The 24,366-nt window shown below is 38.3% G+C and overlaps 1 protein-coding gene across 8 annotated transcripts in view; it reads right to left on the bottom strand.

Moving 5' to 3' along the window:
- Nucleotides 1-7,412: 7,412 nt before the first annotated feature.
- The window catches only part of BCLAF3 (BCLAF1 and THRAP3 family member 3), a 52,441-nt gene continuing 35,487 nt past the window's right edge, over nt 7,413-24,366 (bottom strand). For 5 of the 8 annotated variants that reach the window (XM_027533362.1, XM_027533359.1, XM_027533361.1 and 2 more), the window contains 4 exons: nt 22,383-22,497; nt 20,417-20,509; nt 17,857-18,012; nt 7,413-8,447 (listed from right to left, as the gene is read on the bottom strand). In XM_027533362.1, the coding sequence (XP_027389163.1) occupies nt 8,418-8,447; nt 17,857-18,012; nt 20,417-20,509; nt 22,383-22,497 (394 nt within the window). In that variant the 3' untranslated portion in view covers nt 7,413-8,417. Of the gene's footprint in view, nt 8,448-9,222; nt 9,252-16,266; nt 16,386-17,856; nt 18,013-20,416; nt 20,510-22,382; nt 22,498-24,366 lie in introns of all 8 variants that reach the window. The other 3 variants (XR_003509563.1, XM_027533363.1, XM_027533365.1) reach the window with 3 other exon arrangements.

Genomic DNA, 24,366 nt, shown 5'->3' on the forward strand with positions numbered 1-24,366 from the left:
AATAGTTCCTGCTAGCTAAAACATGAGCAGAAAGAGACCAAATTGCATGAAAAAAAAAAAAAAAAACTAGAAAGGCTCGAGGTCATTTCTGTCCATTTGGGTAGCATGTGTGCTAATATTTTTCAAGGATGAAAACTATTTCCCCAGAGTTTTCTGAGTTCAGTCGCTGAGTCTTGTCCAACTCTTTGCGACCCCATGAACTGCAGCATGCCAGGCCTCGCTGTCCATCACCAACTCCAGCAGTTTACCCAAACTCATGTCCATTGAGTAGGTGATGCCATCCAACCATCTCATCCTCTGTCATCCCCTTCTCCTCCCACCCTCAATCTTTCCCAGCATCAGGGTCTTTTCAAATGAATCAGCTCTTCGCATCAGGTGGCTAAAGTATTGGAGTTTCAGCTTCAACATCAGTCCTTCCAGTGAACACCCAGGACTGATCTCCTTTAGAATGGACTGGTTAGATCTCCTTGCAGTCCAAGGGACTCTCAAGAGTCTTCTCCAACATCACAGTTTAAAAGCATCAATTCTTCGTGCTCCACTTGCTTTATAGTCCAACTCTCACATGACCACTAGAAAAACCACAGCCTTGACTAGACGGACCTTTGTTGGCAAAATAATGTCTCTGCTTTTTAATACGCTGTCTAGGTTGGTCATAACTTTCCTTCCAAGGAGTAAGCATCTTTTAATTTCATGGCTGCAATCACCATCTGCAGTGATTTTGGAGCCCAGAAAAATAGTCAGCCACTGTTGCCACTGTTTCCCTATCTACTTGCCATGAAGTGATGGGACCAGATGCCATCATCTTAGTTTTCTGAATGTTGAGCTTTAACCCAGCTTTTTCATTCTCCTCATTCACTTTCATCAAGAGGCTTTTTAGTTCCTCTTCACTTTCTGCCATAAGGGTGGTATCATCTGCATATCTGAGGTTACTGATATTTCTCCCAGCAATCTTGATTCCAGCTTGTGCTTCTTCCAGCCCAGTGTTTCTCATGATGTACTCTGTATATAAGTTAAATAAGCAGGGTGACAATATACAGCCTTGACGTACTCCTTTTCCTGTTTGGAACCAGTCTGTTGTTCCATGTCCGGTTCTAACCGTTGCTTCCTGACCTGCATACAGGTTTCTCAAGAGGCAGGTCAGGTGGTCTGGTATTCCCATCTCTTTCAGAATTTTCCAGTTTATTGTGATCCACACAGTCAAAGGCTTTGGCATAGTCAAGAAAGCAGAAATAGATGTTTTTCTGGAACTCTCTTGCTTTTTTTGGTGATCCAGCAGATGTTGACAATTTGATCTCTAGTTCCTCTGCCTTTTCTAAAACCAGCTTGAACATCTGGAAGTTCACAGTTCACATATTGCTGAAGCCTGGCTTGGAGAATTTTGAGTGTTACTTTACTAGCATGTGAGATGAGTGCGATTGTGCAGTAGTTTGAGCATTCTTTGGCATTGCCTTTCTTTGGGATTGGAATGAAAACTGACCTTTTCCAGTCCTGTGGCCACTGCTGAGTTTTCCAAATTTGTTGGTATATTGAGTGCAGCACTTTCACAGCATCATCTTCCAGGATTTGAAATAGCTCAGCTGACATTCCATCACCTCCACTAGCTTTGTTCATAGTTCGTAGCTTTCTAAGCCCCACTTGACTTCACATTCCAGGATGTCTGGCGCTAGGTGAGTGATCATACCATCGTAGTTATCTGTGTCATGAAGATCTTTTATGTACAGTTGTTCTGTGTATTCTTGCCACCTCTTCTTAATATCTTCTGCTTGTTACATCCATACCATTTCTGTCCTTTATTGTGTCCATCTTTGCATGAAATGTTCCCTTGGTATCTCTAATTTTCTTGAACAGATCTCTAGTCTTTCCCATTCTATTGTTTTCCTCTATTTCTTTGCATTGGTCACTGAGGAAGGCTTTCTTATCTCTCCTTGCTGCTCTTTGGAACTCTGCATTCAGATGTTTATATCTTTCCTTTTCTCCTTTGCTTTTCGCTTCTCTTCTTTTCACAGCTATTTGTAAGGCCTCCCCAGACAGCCATTTTGCCTTTTTGCATTTCTTTTTCTTGGGGATGGTCTTGACCCCTGTCTCCTGTACAATGTCATGAACCTCCATCCATAGTCCATCAGGCACTCTATCAGATCTAGTCCCTTAAATCTATTTCTCACTTCCACTGTATAATCATAAGGGATTTGATTTAGGTCATACCTGAATGGTCTAGTGGTTTTCCCCACTTTCTTCAATTTAAGTCTGAATTTGGTAATAAGGAGTTCATGATCTGAGCCACAGTCAGCTCCCAGTCTTGTTTTTGCTGACTGTATAGAGCTTCTCTATCTTTGGCTGCAAAGAATATAATCAATCTGATTTCAGTGTTGGCTATCTGGTGATGTCCATGTGTAGAGTCTTCTCTTGTGTTGTTGGAAGAGGGTGTTTGCTATGACCAGTGCATTCTCTTGGCAAAACTCTATTAGTCTTTGCCCTGCTTCATTCCGTATTCCAAGGCCAAATTTGCCTGTTACTCCAGGTGTTTCTTGACTTCCTACTTTTGCATTCCAGTCCCCTATCATGAAAAGGACATCTTTTTTGGGTGTTAGTTCTAGAAGGTCTTGTAGATCTTCTAGGAACCATTCAACTTCAGCTCTTCAGCATTATTGGCCAGGGCATAGACTTGGATTACCGTGATATTGAATGGTTTGCCTTGGAAATGAACAGAGATCATTCTGTCGTTTCAGAGATTGCATCCAAGTACTGCATTTAGGACTATGACGGTGATTCCATTTCTTCTAAGGGATTCCTGCCTGCAGTAGTAGATATAATGGTCATCTGAGTTAAATTCACCCATTCCAGTCCATTTTAGTTCGCTGATTCCTAGAATGCCAACGTTCACTCTTTCCATCTCCTGTTTGACCACTTTCAATTTGCCTTGATTCATGGACCTAACATTCCAGGTTTCTATGCAATATTGCTCTTTACCGCATCGGACCTTGCTTCTATCACCAGTCACATCCACAACTAGGTGTTGTTTTTATTTTGGCTCCACCCCTTCATTCTTTCTGGAGTTATTTCTCCACTGATCTCCAGTAGCATATTGGGCACCTACTGACCTGGGGAGTTCCTCTTTCAGTACCCTATCTTTTTGCCTTTTCATACAGTTCATGGTGTTCTCAAGGCACATATACTGAAGTGGTTTGCAGAATACCAAATTGAGAATCTGTCAAATGTGTTTTGGTACCTGATGATCAAATCTGCCCCAAAACAAAACAGAAATAGGCTGAAACACAGAACAAACTGGTGTGGTTACCAGTGGAGAGAGGAAGTAGGGAGATATGGGGAGAGGATTGAGATACATACAAACTACTATGTATAAAATTAATGGGCAACAAGGATGTATTGTACAACACAGGGAAACAAAGCTATTATTTTGTAATAACTTTAAATGTAGTATAATCTATAAAAAACATTGAATAACTAGGCTACACGCTTGAAACTAATATTGTAAATCAACTGTATTTCTAATTAATTAAAATATCTCTGGTTGAAATGCAAATTAAAACAACACCGATATAGCATTTTCCATGGGTCATATTGGCAAAAGTTCAAAACCTTGTCAATACATGCCACAGGCCAGTGGGAAAAGAGGCTGTCTCCAGCACTGCTGGAGGAAATTCCAACTGGTACAACTCCTATGGAGAAGAGCCGGCAGTATCTAGGAATACTGCACATACAGTTTACCCTTCTGCCCAACAATCTCACTTCTTAGAATCTACCCTGAAGATTCACCTCCAACAAAATGAAACTAAATATGCACAAGGTTATTGATTACAGCATTATTTGTAATTGCCAAATATCAGAAACTACCCAAATGTCTGAACATAAGAGCACAGGGACAAGTGGAGGATGTGTATCTGTACAGGAGGAGGAAGACAACCTCACAAAATGACATGGAGTGATTTCTAGGATTTCTTAAGTGAAAAGAGCAAAAGTGCAGAAGAGGACATAGAAGATACTTCCTTCTGCATAAGAGGAAATAAGAAAACAGACATGTATCTGCTTGTCTTTATCAAAAATACAGGCAGAAGCCAGAAGTTGGTTATCTACAAGGAGTGGGAGGGAATAGTGTTGCAGGAATATGGAAGACAGTGACACTTAGTGTATCTTTTTTTTATAGTTTTGATTTGTGGAAGTATGTTAATATTGTGCCTATTCAAAAAACCAAATGAATAAGAATGCTGCCAGGTGCTGCCCTGAGGGTTCAGAGGTAAGGACAGAGCTTCAAAAGAGAGAGATGGTGGAAGGTGAAAATTACCACAGAATGGAAAGACCTAAGTCTCCAGGCAGAAGGAGCTCAGCAGGAGCTCAGATAAACAAGGAGCCATAGAAAAGACCCATCATTGATAACTTTCATAATAACAGAGAAAAAAGGCAAAAATCTAAATTTCCTGGAGGTTAGAAATATTCACATATGCGGGAGTAGGAGCCAAAGCAATGGAGAAATTTTTTAAAATAGAAAGCAAAATTATTTCCTATCTATTCTATATGTCATATAAATAGAATCATATATTTTTCTTTTGTGGCTTATTCACTAAGCATAATGTTGACAAGACTCAAGCATGAGGTAGCATGTATCAACACTTTATTCCTTCTTATGGCTGTATAATAAGATTCCATGGTCTGGATAGACCAGATTTTGTTTATCTAGTCATCTGTCGATGGATACTTGGGTTGTTTCTACCTTTGGCTTTTGCGAAAAATGCCAGTGAGTAGAAGTTTTTCAGTATCTGCTTTCAGTTTCCGTGGGTATATACATACCTAAGAGCGAAACTGCTACGTCCTATGGTAATTCCATGTCTAGCTTATTGAGGAACTTCTGGGCATTTTTCACCATAGTCCTTAAGAGACCATTAAGTAAGTCACACTGTATTCTCTGCAGTCCTTTGCAGAAAATTCTCATCAGCAAGAACTTCACAACATTGGAGTCAATTTCTTCTTTACGAAATATTATGTTAAGTATCATTAGAAGGGATTAGAATTCGAGGTAAGAATTTGCTTGAGAAAATTACCTGCAAAATTTAATCTAGCTTTTAATATCATAAATGATATGTACAGCAAAACAAACATGCTCTCTTAATGTTAGTAATTCAGGGTTTTAGAAAACATTTTTTGCTTTCTGGGAACAGGATTCTCCTTGTCCTCTAAGTTGAATGTCATACAAACTGCAAACACATTTTAAACATGTGTGTGACTATCTACAAAGGCTGAATATACATAAAGTATTATTTCAACTACCAAAATGATAAAGCTCAGAAAAAAACTAATAAAAAATAGCAAAAGTTAGTTTACACTACATATATATGAGCAGTGTGACTGTTGAATGAATTTTTCTTCCTTTTATATACTATTCTAAATGAATTATTATATATAATTATATCAAATATTATAAATCAATTTATTAAAAGCTAATGTAACACATAAATATGTTTATCCACATTTGATGATGTGGGAGGGACACAGGGAGCAAACCCCTCTGGACTAAGGAGAAGTAGGGTAGCCCTTGGAGGTAAAACCTGTTTCCATAAATTTTTAGTAACAGATATAAAATGGATAGGATGAAATATTACTACTTAAAAAAATTGCTTCCTTTTATAAAAATGATACAACATTCATTATATTCAACCAGAATACAGAAAAGCACAGAGTCACTCATAATCCCACCACTTACAAAAATCATCTGAGTTAACAGTGGGTGGCCATGTGTCCTGACCTCTCTCTATCCATGCACAGACAGGACTGATGGTGAAAATTGCTATTTTTAAAAGTTTCAGTTATTTGAATGCTACAGAAAAAAAATTAGAAATGAAACTGAAGGTATTGATGAACTTCTGATAAATACAAGGGCTGCTATGTTCCTAAAAGCACTAAGTCAGTGATTCTCAAACTTGAGCGAGCATCCAAAGCCCCTAGAGGCGTTATTCAGACTGCTGGGCCATCCCCAAGGTTTCTGATCCAGCAGGTTGGCAGTGCAGCCAGGAATCTGCATTTCTAACAAGTTCATGGGTGATGCTGATGTTGTTGGTGGGGAATGATGCTTTGAGAACCACTGCATTAGGTCAAGAAAAAGACTGAAAAACAAGATTTTTTTCTATTTTATATCACAATCTTAGATACCATAACTTGACATGACACCTGCCCATGAAAGATGAGGTGGTTGGTTCTTAGTCTTCATCCCATTTTCCCCCCACACCACCTCACCCCACCCCCACCATGTCCCAACTGATTGATGTACTTTCATTTCTGTCAAGATTTATAACATTAACATTCTATTCTACAACTCTGATTCCTCGGTTTTAAAATCTTAGTTGTGTATTTTATTGGATTCAGAGCTAGTAATAATAACCATTCCTTTAGGCAAGACTTTGTTGGGGAACCTGGTATCCTCTCTTGTCTGGGTTCCCATTAAGTGTCCAGAACTGGTGCTCACTGGACCCAAAGGTGTATCATACTCTGTGGGCTTTGGCTTCCCCAGGCTACTTTGCAACCTGGAGAGTGCCTTGTCCTGGTGAATCTTTCCCCTTTCCCTGAGGTCCTGAGACAGTAGCAAATCCCTCACCTTCCCAAGGATTTTCCTTGAGTCTCCTCCACATGACCTGGTTGCCGCATCAGTCCCTCCATCCATACTGGGGCTCCCTATCACTCCAGTTTCTTTGCTCAGTACTACTCAAGGGGTGGGGGGAGCTGCAAGTCACACCACGCCCTGTTGCACTGACATCTTCCCCGTTTCCTTGCTTGGTTGCTGCTGGAGAATCTGTGGTTGCCAGTTACTGAGTTTGCTAGATAATAGAAAAGGAGAGTTTCTGATCCTGCTTTACTTTTTCCTCCTTCCTTCCACCTGAAACTATCCCCAACCTTTTTCTAAAAACCACTGAAAAATGTAGGGTTTATTGGATAAAATATGGTCCGTATTATGTATCTACATAATAGTTTTTCTAATTGAAAAAATATATCCTCCAAAATATTTATAGTAGTTTTCTAAACGCGGGAGCACCACAATATGTAAGACAAATGCTAACAAGTATGATGGCTGATCTTTTAAAAACTGAAATTTATATTGACTTTACATGTAGATATAAGAAATAATCCAGAGATCCTATGTACGCTTTACCCAGATTTCGCCAACCCATCAGATTTTAAAAGCAGCAAAACCACCAACAGAATAGTGCCTCTTGAGGTCTGTGAAACCAGTAAGAAAGAAATGTGACCAGGAGATGCTCAACCAGGAATGCCAATTTCTCTCTCAACCTTTAGTATATTATGTTTGGTCTTTGTTAAGTACAGAGAAGTGGTTTAAACATCAACAGGTCATACCTAGGGCTGTAATTCTCATATGAAATTAATGTTCTCATAAACTGGCAAGTAATTGCTTCAAGCAGAAGGAGCAATAGTATTTTATTTCATTACAATTAAACATTTGACAAAAATGTAAGTGGGAATGTATATTATTATTAAGCAGAACACAGAAAACAAAGAAACAAGGTATTGAGACTTAAAATATCATTGAAAGTCCCATCGATGTTATCTTACACATTGTAGGTACTCAGTACAACTGAACTGAAAACTTTATAATATGTGCTTGCAAAATGTGTAATGCTGTAGTAAAGTACAATTTCCAAATATGAGATTTTTGTCTGTCAATTTTTTAAAAGCCTTTAAAAATATGATACGCACAAGCTTACCCTGAGGGAAAGTAAGATGGAATATATAGATTATAAAACCTTTATGTATTTTTCACAATAGCATTTTGAAACTGGAAAAGAACAAATAGTTGTGGAAAAAAAATTGAATGAACCAATTACTAAAAATTCAGTGCACTCATAACTACCTGATGGAAAATTTGAAGCACCTTTTTTGCGCTTTCTTATGTCATAATATGAAATGTATGAAGTATATAGACCTCGATCTTCAGAAGCTTAAGAAAACTTCAAGTTGTAAGCCAAAATGTCATCAGAAAAAGAAAAATCTGATATAAAAATTGCTATGTAAGGCCACTGTTTAAAGTTCTTTCATGTACAGACACTATACAATTTATACTTTGTTTTATTTCATAAGCAAAACTTTCAACATAGAAATGTCTGGATATAACTCAATTCTCTATGAAACCATGCTCAGAGAAAAATGCATCAACAAATAATGCCCCTTTGAGACTTTTTGCAAAAGAAGCTGTAGTTAATACAACTTTTAAATTGAATACTGTAATTTAAAAGCAATTGTTAAGTGTAAAAAAGTTGCAGCATTCCACTACAGAAAAATAAAATTATTTTATCAAGAAAGTTACAGTATTAGTGCTTTAGTGCCAATTCTAACTCTTGATAAAAAGATGCTCCCAAATATCGTCCTGTAGTGTCGTTTCCATTTATAACAATTTCCGATTAGATTGCTGGGTCAATGTTGGTATATTCCTATTGAGAGAAAACAGGAGAAATATGGTCTTCAAAAGAATTGTCGGTTCAAACATCTGAGCTAGAATTCTGTTTACACTCCAATTTTCAAAATATTTTAATTAATATATTACCACTTGTACTCAAGATCCCCACAAAGCTATATATATATATATATATATATATATATACACACACACATATATACATATATACATATATATATACCCAAAGACAGAAAGTAACAACAAAACACATCAAAGCAGCTATCAAATGGTGTCAGTAGGACAAAGAATATATGGCACTCAATAGGCTAGTATTAGTAAGTTAATGAAAACAGCATTTTGCTACTTAGGTGAGTTTCACTGGGGACATCCCTGACAGAAAAATCAAGACTCTTAAACCTTAGTCTCTCAAAAACAGACCCCAATGTGACACGCACACAACCTTTATCTTTGTCATCATATGGTATCTAATTCTAAAACTAAATGGACTCTTCTAGCTTAACTGATAACAGCAGAGAAAGCCATTAGAGGGGTTAAAGCTTTCTTGCTTTTGGATGGTTACCTACATTGTACGAAGATGTATGGTTTCAATAAACACAGGAAAAGGAATTCACAATAACAATAAGACTATGACTTAACAAATGTGAATTCTATACTGTGATGCTATGCAAAATACTAAATTACCAACCACAAACTGGACACAGGACCATGCAATTAATAAAAGAGCAAAAACGGTAGAATGGCATGTTTTTCTGGGACATTAAAAAACTTATTAATACATATAGCCTTACCTTTTAACTAGGATCTTATATTACTAAAACTGAAAAAAATTTAAAAGTTTATTTATTTTTTGGCACTTATATTTGTATGGAAACGTCTAATTCCAAACAAAAACAGTACTGATAGGAAATTCTTCTATTTTGATTAATGAAATGTTCAAAATACATACATATATATTTTTGTCAACATCATTCCTTTAAATAGAGCCAGAGTTCACTGTATCCTATTTCTTTACTCATTATATAATATAAATAGCATTTACATTGATCTTCAAATAAAATATCTGTTGCCTATTAACAACTTTAAAAATAAACATTAACTGTAATAATTCTGAAAAACTTCAACTTAAACATTTTGTTTGTAAAAATGTGTAATTATTCTGCATCACCTTCACCCCTGACATGGCTTCTTCTACACCCACTCTCAGATTGATCCCTACATTCTTCCAATTATTTGAAAACCTGTGTTAAGTAGAATGCTGAACTAGACATAGGAGTTAGTTAGACCTAGATGAACCACCCTCGTCGAGGTGTTCATAACCTGACACTTGTGTCACTGCAAGTATTTCCTTGTTGGTCTTCCTCCATTTTGCCTCCTCCTGGAACCTGCCCACCAAGCCCTCAGCCTCAGACAGTTTTCTCCTTCTCAGTCTAGGAAGACGTTCTACTGCCACCACCTCATGTCCTCTCTTTTCTACCCAGATTTCCAGGTCCTCTATAATTTGCATACCCCTGTCTCTATCCAACTCTACATTCTACTGACAAAAATGGATCTTTGGCTGTACTGCTTCTAAGTCCTGCTCTCCAAGGCTCAGCTTACAACTTCCCTCCTCGGTAAAGACAGTAGAAATCACAATACTTAGCATATACTCCCTGACCATTTCTAACATCCTGATCTTTTCCACCTCTCTTCAGGCACTTCCACCTGTGGAAACAAGCTCTTCAAAAATGTGGCTGTGCAGAAAAGAGTGAACATAGCATACCTGACTGCTATCCTCTGAAAGGCCTGCTTATAAAGCTGGCCTTTGGCTGGCATCTAAGAACTTACATTTCGGGAAGTTCTCACCATCGATGAGTGCATAAATTGTGCAAACAACATGGTCTATGCTGAACATCTGCTTTCTAGCTCAGAGTCTGGAATGTGGTATGTGCCTGGCAGGGGCTACCTACATGACCACCATTGGGCCCTGAGTCTCTACCGAGATTCCCTGCTTGGCAACATTTCACGCGTGCCCCCAAACAGCTCACTGTTTGGGGTCTCAGGCACATCCTATGTGACTCCACTGGGATGGGACTCTTGAAAACCTGTACCCACTGTCCTCTGAACTTCGTCCGTGCACCTCTCTGTGCTGACTGTGCCGTGCAGCATTCCGCTGAACATCACAGCTACCAGCGTCACCACAGGCTGCATCCTCTGATTCCTCCTAGTGAATCACTGAACCTGGGGTGGTTCTCGGGACCCCTGACACAACTGCTGCTGTGCACTAACTTTTTAGAGCTATAGAGGTGTATGTGTATGTGTTTCTGTGTGTTGTGATTAGATTCCATTCAACAAGCATTTTAAAAGACAGACTACTATGAAAGGTAGTAGGGGGAGACATGACACTAATGAGGTTCCCTCTATCCTCAAGGAGTTGATCAACTATTTGGGGAAATAGAAAGGTAAGAAGGAACAGTTAGAGACCAAATGAAGCAAGAGCTAAAGAGGGGGCTTTCATAAGACTTTACAGTGGATCTTAAAAGGAAAGAGGGGTTTAATAAGAAAAGAATGGGGATCTGGAGGCAATTTCTAGTCAAGAGAACGGCATGAATAAAGATAAAAATACATGAAACATATTATGCTCCAAAAAACAGAGGGCACATGGGAAAATGTGGTTAGAAAGGCAGCTTAGAGCTGGACCTGGCTAACAAGTCTGGTCTCTTTTTTTTAATAGGCAACAGAATCCTTGGAAGATGTTTGCACAAGAGTGATATGACTCAGGCTGTGTTTTGGGACAATTAACTGTGTTACTAGCAAAGGGACAGAATAAACAAATCACAGGAGGTGAGAGAGCAAGTTGGAGGCTCTAAAGATTCCCCGAAAAGCCCTGGAATACCTAAGAATGCAACACACAGCAAAGGTAGCATTTCTAGTTGGGGAGGGGAGGACAAACTACTCAATAAGCAGTGTTAGAAAAACTGACCATCCATTGGGAAAAAAATTAGATCCTGACCTTATATTGTTTCATAAAGACAAATTCTAAAAGGAACAAGTATTTATATATTGAAAAAATTAACCATAAAACTACTTAAAGGAAACACAGTAAGGTATTTTTTTTATAAGCACAAACATGATATGAAATCTAAAAGATATAGGATTAACCTGATAGATTCATGAAAATTTACCAGGTCGGTAATGTAAAAGCCACCATAAAAGCTAATTCATGTTGATATATGGCAAAACCAATACAATATTGTAAAGTTAAAAAAGAAAATAAAATAAAAAAGAAAAAAAAATTTCACACACACACACACAAGCTGACAAATATAAATAGCAGCAAAATGCGTGACAGGTTAAGGCCCTCAGTAAATCAAAAGCTCCCACAAAGCAGTAAGAAAAAGTACCAACCCTCAACAGAAACACTGGTAGAGCATAGAAATAAGGAAACTGAGGGAAGAAATACAAATGACCAGTAACACATAAAAAATATGTTCACATCATTAGTAACTGAAGAAAGGCATATGAGAACTATTTTCTGCTATTAGACTGACAACGGGTAATAGAGATTAATAATGTGGCGTGCTAGCTAGGCATAGGTAAACAGGCCTTTTCATGTGCTTCTCGTGAAAACAAAAATGAGGAAAAATGAAGCCATGGCAAGATACCAAAATGTCAATGTGCTCAGTTGCTTTACAGAAGAAAAAAACCTGTAAACTATCCCTAAGTCATCAACAGCAACAATGCATCCTGCGCCTGCAATGCAGGAGACCTGGGTTCAATTCCTAGGTGGGGAAGATTCCCTGGAGGAGAAAACAGCTATACCCATTCCGGTATTTTTGCCTGGAGAATTCCATGTGACTGTATATAGTCCATGGGGTCACAAAGAGTGGGACATGACTGAGTGACTTTGACTTTTTTAAGTCATCAACAGAGGCATGGTTAAGTAAGTCAGCAATCATCAAACTGGGGTAACACATACTCTTAGGGGTATATGATGATTTTCCAGGGTGTATGTGCATATAGACAGTTTGGAGGGGATTAATTTCCAGACCTTCAAATGCTCAATGCTTGCTTTCCATAATTAATCTGCCTGTACAATGGGTTAAGGCTGATTCCCTTCCTTTTTATACTAGAAAGATATACTTTTATACTAGAAAGATACACCTTCTTATCCTGAATCTTAGTACTTTGCATTACCTGGGGCCCCTCCCCCAAAAAAGGGGCACCTGGAAATACTGGTGATGGTGTCAAGAAAGTGAATCAACCCTGCTGCTGCTGCTAAGTCACTTCAGTTGTGTCCAACTCTGTGCGACCCCATAGACGACAGCCCACCAGGCTCCCCTGTCCCTGGGATTCTCCAGGCAAGAACACTGGAGTGAGTTGCCATTTCCTCCTCCAATGCATGAAAGTGAAAAGTGAAAGTGAAGTCACTCAGTTGTGTCCGACTCTTCGCGACCCCATGGACTGCAGTCTACCAGGCTCCTCTGCCCATGGGATTTTCCAGCCAAGAGTACTGGAGTGGGTTGCCATTGCCTTCTCCAGAATCAACCCTAGTAGCTAGTAATAAAGATCATACTTCTGCAAGTCAGATGCTTTCCATTTTTTTTGCCTTATTTTAATTGTAGGAGGACAAAATCAACCTGTCAGTAAAAGAATATTCAAATACTTTTTGATGACAGATCACTAAGTGATTTTCTGGCCTATAATTGAGAGTGAGTCCAAAGAACTGAGTGGCACTGCTATAATAAAAGTCCTTTCATTTCCATCTATACAATCCTATAAACAAGGTTTCTCAGGACTTATATCTACAAAAAGAAAAAATACATTAGAATCGATAATGGAACAATATTATCCTATACACTCTACTAGTAATAAGTAATATTTATCTATGAACACACAAACTAATTGAAAAGAGAAATGCATTTCCAATAAAACTTTTGTTTAATCACTACTTAACAAAATCTGTAATATATTTATAATATTGTGATCAACTATATTATTAATTCAATCCAAACTAATAGTCATAGAAATCTATTAATATTATCTGTCAAATTTTATTTGCTGAGCACTAAAAGACTTTCAAAGTTAAAAGTCTATGGGGCAAATGGGATCCAAATTCAAGGTAAAAAAAAGTCTGCGTATTTTAAAAAATGGATGCTAGTTATCGAATTCCTGTGGTGTGCAGGTTCACCAAAGAGATTTAAAATGATGATGTAACAATTTTACTTAAGATTCTCTATTTATAATATGCCATAAATTATATCCTATATAACAAATTAAAATTATGATAAAAACGTATTAGATACCAACCTAAAAATGTACAGGGAGGTAGATAATTTTTTGTACTTTTAGGGTATGTAAGCAAAAGAAGTTTGAAAAACACTGAAATAAATAAGACATCCACAGAGTGGAGTGACATGCAGTGAATTGGAACAATAGATGAGTTAAATAGGAATACCTGGGACAATTGTAATCAAAGAATTAGGAGGGTGAGGAGGACAAGTTTCTAGCCTGGCTGGCTAGCTGTGAGAGCTACGGACCCTGAGGAGAAATCAGTGGTCTGGGGAGAAGAGCAAGTGTGATTTTACTTTTAACATCTTGAGATATAATTCACATACCATATAGTTCACCCATTTAAAAATACAATCAATGGTTTTTAGTGTATTCACAGAGTTGTGCAACCATCACAATCATTACTTCTTTTGTGCCCCAGCATCCTTCAACTCGAGGGATACAGCAGGAGCATAATAGGTTCTTGTTGATTCATCTGATCTTGGTTCCTGCTCTTTGTACCTCATGACCCCTGTGTTTTTTTCCAACCCCAAAAGCCATGAATCCCAGTCTCTAGCTTCCTCCCCACAGTGTTTCTTTCTGCTCTCTCCTTCCCCTCTTCCTATCCACTTTCAGAAGAGCTCTGGTAGGCACTGAGCTGACAGGTACCTGGGGACTCCTGGAGTCTAGGACGCTGAGGAGCTGCATGTTTTCCTGACCAAATGCAGTTTTTCAGAGGCAATGTTCCCAGAGGGGGCTTCATGAATTCTGAATAGCTTCTCCGTCCTAGTCTGGTACATAGTCAGACAGACCCTCAAGAGTTTCTGGAAACTTTCTATGATGAGCAGAGAATATTTCATGGGGGCACTTATGAATGACAGTGGATAAAAGTCTCTTTCCAGGGGGTAACAGACACTTCTCCTATCTCCTCATCTTCTAGCCTAAGCACAGAATCCAAGATGAAGGAAACATAATAAAATGGAATTTGGGTGCCAGAATTGGGTTAATATGACAAGTGCATGATGAATGAGGAGGAAGCATTTTAGTTTTGCATGTTCCTAACACTGCCTTGGAATCTTACTACTTTGTAGGCAGCTAGGAAGCTAAAGTAGTTTAGGGAAGCCATGACAGTTCTGGTAAATGGACAAAATATATTAGGAGCACATCAAGGATCTCCCCTACTCCTCCCTGAAACTGTTTGGTACTGGACACAAGAAGCACATGTCTGATGGCACAGTAACCAGACTGTACTACAGATGAACATGATAAGAACGTCAAGCTATGAATGATCAGCCTCGACAATTCAACATGGTCGGAAAGTGAGAAATCCAGACAAGATCACTGTAAACCTTCCTGGTGGACTTTGAGGCATATGTGAACACATTGGATCATATCTAATTTCAGAATCAAGAAGCTCCAGGACACCTAGATTAATTAATTAACCAAGCATCCTTAACCTAGCTGGTGGTCTAATAATGAAAATAATGAACTGCTTAGTAGGTCAAAAAAGCCAAAGCAGGGTACAGATGCTGCCTGGACTAAGGTTTCTCTCCAGGGCAGGAGCTTCAAAGTCCGCCCCCCTCACCCCCAATGCTAAAGCTTGGGATGAAGCAACACTGGAAGAAACCAAAGACTCCAGGACTTCACTTTTTTTCTGTAGGGCATGAAAGTCAAGGTAAAATAGAAGACTAGGTCTAAACTACCAGTTGGTACTATGGAGTGGGATTCTAGAGTAGCACTATACTACTGGGACATCCCTAAGGCGAAGTTAGTCTTAAGTACCTTAGTTCAGACCCTGACAGAAACAGAGCAGTTTGTGATGCCTCATTCCTTTCCCTAAAGTTCAGGAGAGTGTGGAGCCCAACTGTCAAGAAGGATGCTAATAGTAGGGTGCTTGATTTCATGCCATGCTCAGAGAGGTGGATGTAAGTTCAAACAAAAATCGATACAAAGTCTGGCTATGACTTGTAGGCATTGACAGTAGCCAGGCTAGAAAAGCTCATGTCAAAGTAGCTACTAAACAAACATCTTTGAAGTAGTATGCAGAATGGTAGGCCCGAGAAAAAGAGTAGTAGACACTGTTTTATTAAAAAATCTAGTGTATGGGGACAACTTCTAAAGCACTCAGTTGGCAGTGAAATGCAAGAAGAAGGTAAAGCCACGATCTGCCTGAGACCCTAACTACAACCGCTATATCCTAGATAATACAAAAAGCCTAAGACCTAGAGATTGGAGACCCATAGCAGGTTGTGGCTCTTTCCAGGACAAACTTGTTATGTCCTAAGATGAAGGCTTGATATCTGGTTTCTACAGGCTATTAAGTAAAGCTGGCAGGCAATGTGGTCTGGAAGAACAGGGTGGCCAGCAGGAGTGAAACAAGCTGAGGCAAAGAAAAGGATGAGGAAATGGGGCAAGTTCACTGAGCATACAGACACTGCAGGCTGAGGCAAACAGTCAAGTGAGCACTCAGGAGCCCAAAATCATCTAAAAAACACAGGTAAAAATGGAGCTAATTGAAGCTAACACTCAAAGTTCTGCACAGAGCTAACAAAAGACAAACACATGCTATGTACATGAAACCCAACCTTGCAATTGAGGAAAAGGCTTGCCTCAGCCTTCCTTCTCGAGTGGGGATCAATGACCAGCTTCCCTGAGAATAGCCAGGCTGCCACCTTTGACTGGGGACGCATGCCTAGAAGATCTGCTGCAAAGAAACTTGTCACATGAGACAGGAAGAGAAGCAGCACCTTGATCCAACATATGGGAAGTGTATGAAAGGGGAAAATGACTTCAGTCACTCTCACATTTTTAAACAAGAGACAGCTTTCATAACACTAAGAGTGACAGACATAGTGAAATTAAAAACTTCTTTTAAGGTTGTCAGTTAAAATTGAAGGGTGGGAGAAGTTACAGAAGATATTCTATTCAACTCGAAAACTTCAATAAAAAAACAATTGTTAACTCCATTCTACTGGTCTACTTATTTTGAAAAATAAGTTTTACTAAAATCACTAAGTAAGCTCAGTGTAAAGGCTTTACCAGCATGAATATTTATGGGAACACTGAAGGTTAGAAAATTTATAAAGCTACAACTAGATTATTTGATAGTAACATTAGATATACATCTACTTCTCAAAAGAAAATATTAGCCCCAAATAATTAACAAAAATGAGTCAAAAATTGACAAACATGCCTCACATAACAGTAAAATGCTATTGTTCTCATTTCAAATATTTGCAAAAGTTATTTTTATATTGGGCACCCCACTCCAGTACTCTTGCCTGGAAAATCCCATGGACAGAGGAGCCTGGTAGGCTGCAGTCCATGGGGTCATGAAGAGTTGGACAAGACTTAGCGACTTCACTTTCACTTTTCACTTTCATGCATTGGAGAAGGAAATGGCAACCCACTCCAGTGTTCTTGCCTGGAGAATCCCAGGGATGGGGGAGCCTGGCGGGCTGCCGTCTATGGGGTCACACAGAGTCGGACACGACTGAAGCGACTTAGCAGCAGCAGCATGCTGCATTTTCAAATGCCAACATGGCAAGTTTAAATAAAATCAATCCACAACTAAAGAGTACACAATCCAAATCATCAAGTAGTGAAACTTTTTATTAATAGTAAGAGTTAGCATATAGTAATGATGGTTGCACAGTGCTGTGAATATAAGTAGTGCCACTGAATTGTATAAAAATGGTTAAAATGGCAAATTTTGTTATATGTATTTTATCACAAAAAACAAATGAATGGGGAAAAAAGAAAAGTTAGTGTATTTTGTAATTATGTGCCATTTTTATGTAGTCAATTCAATATTTTTTGGTACTTAGAAAATTTACATTGTATTAGGCTAAAATGATTCAGACACTAAGTCTTTACCCAAATTTCCATTTCAAAGATTAACCATAGGACAGAAATTCTAAACTGTTCAAACAGCTGGCATATTTAAAGTATTTGAGGTATAACAGCCAAGGCATTTTAAAATTAAGTGGTCTCACAAATCTTTTACCATTATTCCTTTAAGTTTTTCTTCAACTATCATGCAATAAAAACTTTGATATGTAGGCTGCTTCTTAGGTCAAAATTTAATTTAAAAACCTGAATTTATCTATTAAACATAGATACTTTAGGAGTTCTAAAGTCACTCAACATTTTTAAATGATAATAATCCAACTAACCTTTTTTCCCCTCAGTAATCTTTCTCTGAATTTATTAGTGACAAATCCCCTTGGACCAGCGAACCGTAAACGCTGATATTTAGCCTGAATGTACAAGCTCTTCTGTACTAGGTCTGATTTATGTTGGAAATGAAATCTGCCACCTCTAAAGTTGGTCTGTAAAGGAAAAAAATAATTAAATGTTAAAACTACAGCTTCCAAATCTACTTTGTTAGTATAAGAAAGGGCAAAAGGTCTGGAACTTTGGCTGCCCTTAATTCTAGGTATTACAGGTATTTAAAGGGAAAAGGTTAATGATAGTAATAAAGTATGTTTTCCTCAAATTAGCTTCTTAGTTCATTTTGTAGTAATAATTTTAAAAATATTTTATATAAAATGAATATTTTAAACTACTAAGTTAAATTTTTAAATTCTTGAAATTTATCATACTAAGAAAAACACAACTTTAAAAACTTCAGAATTATTGTTCTGATTCATAGTGAAATATATCAAATCCCAAATGGGTGGAGGAAGTATCAACATCTATTTGAGAATCAAAAACTCTTCTTAACTTTATCCTTGTCAGTAATTTTGAGTCAATCTTTCTTTACCATAAAAATCCCACTACTGCACATATTTCCAAGATAAGAGCTATACTTAACAAGACATTTCCTGGCCTGTATAACTGTCCAGTATTACAACAGACATAGAGGACAATGAGTATTTGTATGTCTCATGTGGGAAATATACAACTGGTATCTTACAAAGGAGTAATTTTTAAAACTAAGTAGATTCCTCTTTCTGTGATGATTTCACAAATGGGTACATTATGCATAATGAAGAATAGTTTATTAAAAAGTATTTATACCAGGCCTATTATTTTTTTAAGGCTACAAACAATTTCAGGTGAAACAGAATTATAACTTGATACATCAGAGCTAATCTTGTGATTTACATTCCCATTTTTACATATCTAATAAGGTAATTACTATCTGACTCTGAATTAGTCCAATTTATGTAAAAAGTAAATTTTAATGAAATAGCTCCTTTTCTTAGGAAGGATTATTTCATCTCCTTTTAATGTTAAAGAATTTTCCCTTAAGGAGAATGGATAACAGGAAATAGATCTTACAAGTCTTAGAAGAATTACTACAATCAAGTACATATTACCAATGAGAAGTGCAACATGTAGGAAACACTTAAATCTGAAAGTCTTCCTACACTGTCTCTGAGTTATGCAGACATTACATTTTTAGTTTTATACCTCATTGCTCAACAGATTAAAAGATGGTATGAAACATGTTTATATATTCTATGGTCCTAGCTATTATCTTTTAATATTTATTTATTTGGCTGTGCTGGGTCTTAGTCGCAGCATACGGGATCTTCACTCTTTGTTGCTGGCAAGCAGGTTCTTTTAATTATGGCATGTGGGATCTTTTTAGTTGCAGCATGCGGAATCTTTAGTTGTGGCATGAGAACTCTTAGTTGCAGCATGTGGGATCTAGGTCCCTGACCAGGGATTGAACTCGGGTCCCCTGCATTGGGAGCATGGAGTCTTAGCCACTAGGCCACCAGTGAAGTCCCCTATTTTTTATTTTTGAAAACCTAATGTCACACATGCTTTTAGGTACATGAACCATTAGTTAAAAATTTTATCTAGGCAATGGCTACAAATTGTGTTACTCCCACTGAAAAAAATTTTTTGACATCTAGAAATTTTGACTTAGGAAGCCAAGGTATTAACAGAAGATCACTCAAGTACACTCCTAGTCTATGGTCTGGAGATCATTTATATTACCTTTCTGGTCATACTAACTTCCTCCTAGTGAGCTAACTACTCTAGCCAAACTGCCTGCTACTTTCACCAAAAAAACCTCAGGTTCTTTTCTTTTTCAGGGGAGGGGAAAGAGACACTATTGAGTGGAAAAAATATGAAAAAAGGATTTATCAAAATTCAGTCAAAATGGATTTTAAAAGCACCCCAACTTCTGAAAGCAAGGAGAGAGAAATATAATACTTTGCACTGTAATTCTTATTCCATGTTTGAGGCATGAATTGTTCTAGAAAAACAAACATTTCAGTTGATTAAAAGTAACACTGACATCAGACATAGCTGTACAAGTAATTGTAATGTGATGAAATATGTTTTAACAAAGCATGTGGGACCAGAGACTTTCTCTGATGATCTGGAAGACCTGTGAGGATTGTATGTCTAAGGGCAAGGTTTCTTAATCGGTGAATCCTGGAGAAGGTTCTATAACTACGCGATTACATCTTAGAGGTAAAGGGGCAGGATCTTGTCTGCCTCTCCACCTGGAGCCACTCCATCTAGATCTGTTTTATGTATTTGAGTTTCCATATAATATTTGAAAAAGGGTTCCACTGGTAAAATATATTTGAAAATCAAATTCTGAGGAAAGGGGTCATCATTAAACTGATTACAGTTAACTATAATCCAGAAATACTAAAGCTATTACTTCAAAAATCACATAAAGAGCTTTTAATTTACTAACACTTAGAACATTATGTTCTAAAGCAAAAACCTAAAGCAGGAATTAGATGGAAAATAGCACTCTACCTTAAAAGGTCTTCTAAAGCCTCTTGTATTTTGATTGTTTTCCTCAACAAATGGTCTGTGAGTAATGACATCTTTTCTCTGCATAGTATCACTCTGCATGAAAAAAGTTATTAGTATGGGTTAATATATTTTAAATTTTATTTTTAAAAGTTCAACATTCAAAAAATACACAATTTTTTTTTTGGCTGTGCCCCATGGCATGTGAGATCTTAGTTCCCTGACCAGGGATCGAACCCGCACCCCCCTACACTGGAAGTGCAGTCTTAATCACTGGACAGCCAGGAAGGCCCCCAAAATATACATTTTTAAATGCATGGGATTAAAAACACAGAACATGTAGCTTAGCTGTATGAACATACACACATCTTCCTTCATGTAACCTATGCTAGTTTGTGAAGGACTAGTTTAATTCATGAATGTGAGAATCGTTAACAAAATACACACTTTTGCATTAACACAGTCTGTGACTTTTAGAAAAGGGGACTGTAAATCTAGTATTTACTCAAGGCACCCAGAAGAGAAACAAACTCAGGAATTGCTAAAGTTCCCACTGACCAAGAACATAAATTCTCAATGTTGTACGAGGCAGGTGTTGCTGACTCAGGCTCCTGCTTTAAGTAGATGCTCCTGCCATGACTAAGAAAGTATCAGAAAGCAGAGTGTGTGTGTGTGTGTGTGTGTGTGTGTGTGATTTTTATATTCTCTATTTTTCCACTTATTATCAATACATTTTTTGTTTTATTTTAGGAGTTGCTTTAATGTTTATAGTTGTTGTTGTTTAGTCACTGAGTTGTGTCTGACTCTTTCGCAACACCATGGACTGTAGCCTACCAGATTCCTCTGTCCATGGGATTTCCCAGGCAAGAATACTAGAGTGGTTGCCATTTCCCTCTCCAGAAGGCAGAGTATTAAGACTGTAACTACAAAGAACCTGAAGCCTTTGATGGTAACATAGAAGATGGGCCCATTCTGAAGATGGATTTCTTTTTCCAAAATCAATACCTTATAACCTTCTATTTATTCCATTTGCTATGGAGTCTACTTTTCACAAATTTTCCTCTTTCACATCTTTATTTCTCTCCCCAGTTCAAGAAAAGTCATATAAAATCCTTTTCCTAGTAGTCATCTTGAGTTTATACTAAGTCTATATATTTGAATAAGTGCAAAAAGACACATGTAATGAGATGAGACTGTGGGGGACCTTGAGAGGGAGGAGGCGTATTCTGTACATGAAGGGACCAGTGGGAAGACTGTATCAGGCGGCTTCTGATGAGGCTCTAAATCATCCCCACAGTCCAGTATCCAGGCCCCTATGCTACTGCCTTTGAATATGGGCTCTGTCTAGTGACTTGCTTCTTACAAATGGAGCATGGTCAAAGTGATGGGATATCACTTCTGAGATTAGGTTACAAATAGACACTGCTTCCATCTTTCTAGCTGTCACCTGCTTGCTCTTATGGAAGGCAGCTGCCATTCTGTGAGGTGCCCTTTGAAAAAGCATATCTTTAAAAACAGAAAGTAGATTAGTTGTTAGCTGGGGGTGGGAACAAGGAATAAATAAACAGGCTTGAGGGATCTAATGAGGGTGATGAAAATGTTCTAAAACTGGATTATGGTGATGGCACACATATTGGTAAATTAATAAAAGATCATTAAATTGTATACCTTCCCTGGGTGAATTTAATGGTATGTAAAATAAGCCTTAATAAAATTGTTACAAAAAATTTAAGAAACCTAGTTCTATAATACATGCAGTAAAATCCTGCTAAATCAAATGAGATGATCATTTCTTTGGTCATAATAACTATAAGCCTTAACAGAATCTTAACACTGAACAACAGAATCATAACACTTATTAATAAACAATTACAAACATGAAAAACATTGGTGGTCCATGTACCTAAAGATACATGTGAGAAGGAAAATGGAACATACAAAAATAAAAAAGTTGGGAATACAATCTTACTGAGCAAGGTTTCTGAATAAATTTTCTAAAATTTGATTTTTCAAAAGATGTAGGTTTTTGGAATTCATCAACATGAGTATCCTTCGACCTTGAAAAACTGGAATGCTGATCACTCCTAATAAAATGAAAGAGAAAATAAGAATCTTTTATTAGTTTATGTTTATCCAACAAATAAACAAGAGAAATCAAATTACACCCTTCGGAAACAAACCAGCACGACAGTAAAAAACAACAACAACAACAAAAAAACCTCAATTATTTATCACTACTAAAATTACAAATAATAGTTACGAGGGCTAAACCCCTCATTTCTTCATTTTTCTATGAACATTATTTAGCCAAGTTGGAAGTTAGCAACAGGGGAAAATAGTATTCTGAGGACCAGGGTTCTTAATTTGGAATCCAAGGACAGGCTTCCTAGGGCTGGAACTCTTGAAATCATACACAGACTGTATGTTTTCTGAGGGAAGATAGTCACGGCTCTTGAGCCTTTGGCAGCAGTGGACAGCCCCCCCTGGGCCAACAGACTCAGTGGCTAAAGTTCCAGAGAAGAGGCGGGTGAGCAACTTGGGCCTTCTCACTGGTAGAGCTGCGGCCTCTGTACTCTGGCTCCCCTCTCCTTTTGAAGTGAGTTCTGGAGGCTCCCAAGGGTTATTCCTGACCAGCTCTACCCAGGAGGGAGGTCCTTCCCTGGCTTCTCCTCTGACCCTGCCTCATTCCCAGAGCCTTCAAGGGGTTCTCTTTCTGTCACATCCTGCCTCTCCCACAGTGCTCCTCAGACCCTTCCTGCTCTGTGGCAAACAGAGAGCTCACAGCCTCGGCCTCACTGCAGCTCTGCTACAGGACCCCACTGACACAAGGACAAAATCCACACTTCCCTCACTGACCACCAAGGCCCTTCCGGTCACACCCTTGCTGCCTCGGCCAGCTGCTTCATCCTAACCTCCCCAACACCCACACCAAACTGTGGGAACATCAGCTCCACGCGGCCCCTGGAACACACCACAAAATCATCTGCCTCTACACGCTGGCCCATCCGGTTCCTCTGCTGCAATTTCCTTCCAACTCAGATCAAACTCAAGAGTGAGCCCCACTTGAACCTGTTCCAAGAAGGCTTTCCCAGTCCCCTCTGCAGTGGACTAGGGGTCCCTGCTCTGTGCACATACAGCACTTTGGGGTCTTCACAAGTATCATTTGTGTTTGTAACTACTGATGTGCCTTCTCACCAAGTAAGGTACAATTTCTTCAGAGGAGACACTGCCAATAGCTTGTTTTATAGTCCCAGCTCTGATCCTGGAACCTGACATGAAATAGCCACATAGGATTTTTGAAAATGTCAAGAAACCTTATATTCTGTCAAAATGCTCACGATATGATAGTAAGTCAAGAGCAAGGGGCGAAGTAAAATACTGAGGATAATTTCACTTATTTAAAATATACATGTATATGCCCAGAAAAAAAATGACAGGAAATGTACTAAATATTAACAGTAATCATACCTGTACTACTACTACTACTTTAAACAAAACAATGGACTTTAAAAAATCCTCTTTACAGAGCATGTATGTGATAAAGGGGTATTACCCAGAATATAAAAAGAATTTACTCCTCAATAATAAAAATACGATAATCCAGTTTAGAGATGGGCTGCTGCTGCTAAGTCACTTCAGTCGTGTCCGACTCTGTGTGACCCCATAGACGGCAGCCCACCAGGCTCCCCCATCCCTGGGATTCTCCAGGCAAGAACACTGGAGTGGGTTGCCATTTCCTTCTCCAATGCATGAAAGTGAAAAGTGAAAGTGAAGTTGCTCAGTCGTGTCCGACCCTCAGTGACCCCATGGACTGCAGCCTACCAGGCTCCTCTGTCCATGGGATTTTCCAGGCAAGAGTACTGGAGTGGGGTGCCACTGCCTTCTCCGTTAGAGATGGGCAAAGGATTTGAATAGATATTTCTTCAAAGAAGACACACACAAAAGCACGTGAA

Source organism: Bos indicus x Bos taurus, chromosome X, assembly GCF_003369695.1.
Source record: "Bos indicus x Bos taurus breed Angus x Brahman F1 hybrid chromosome X, Bos_hybrid_MaternalHap_v2.0, whole genome shotgun sequence".
NCBI lineage: Eukaryota > Metazoa > Chordata > Mammalia > Artiodactyla > Bovidae > Bos > Bos indicus x Bos taurus.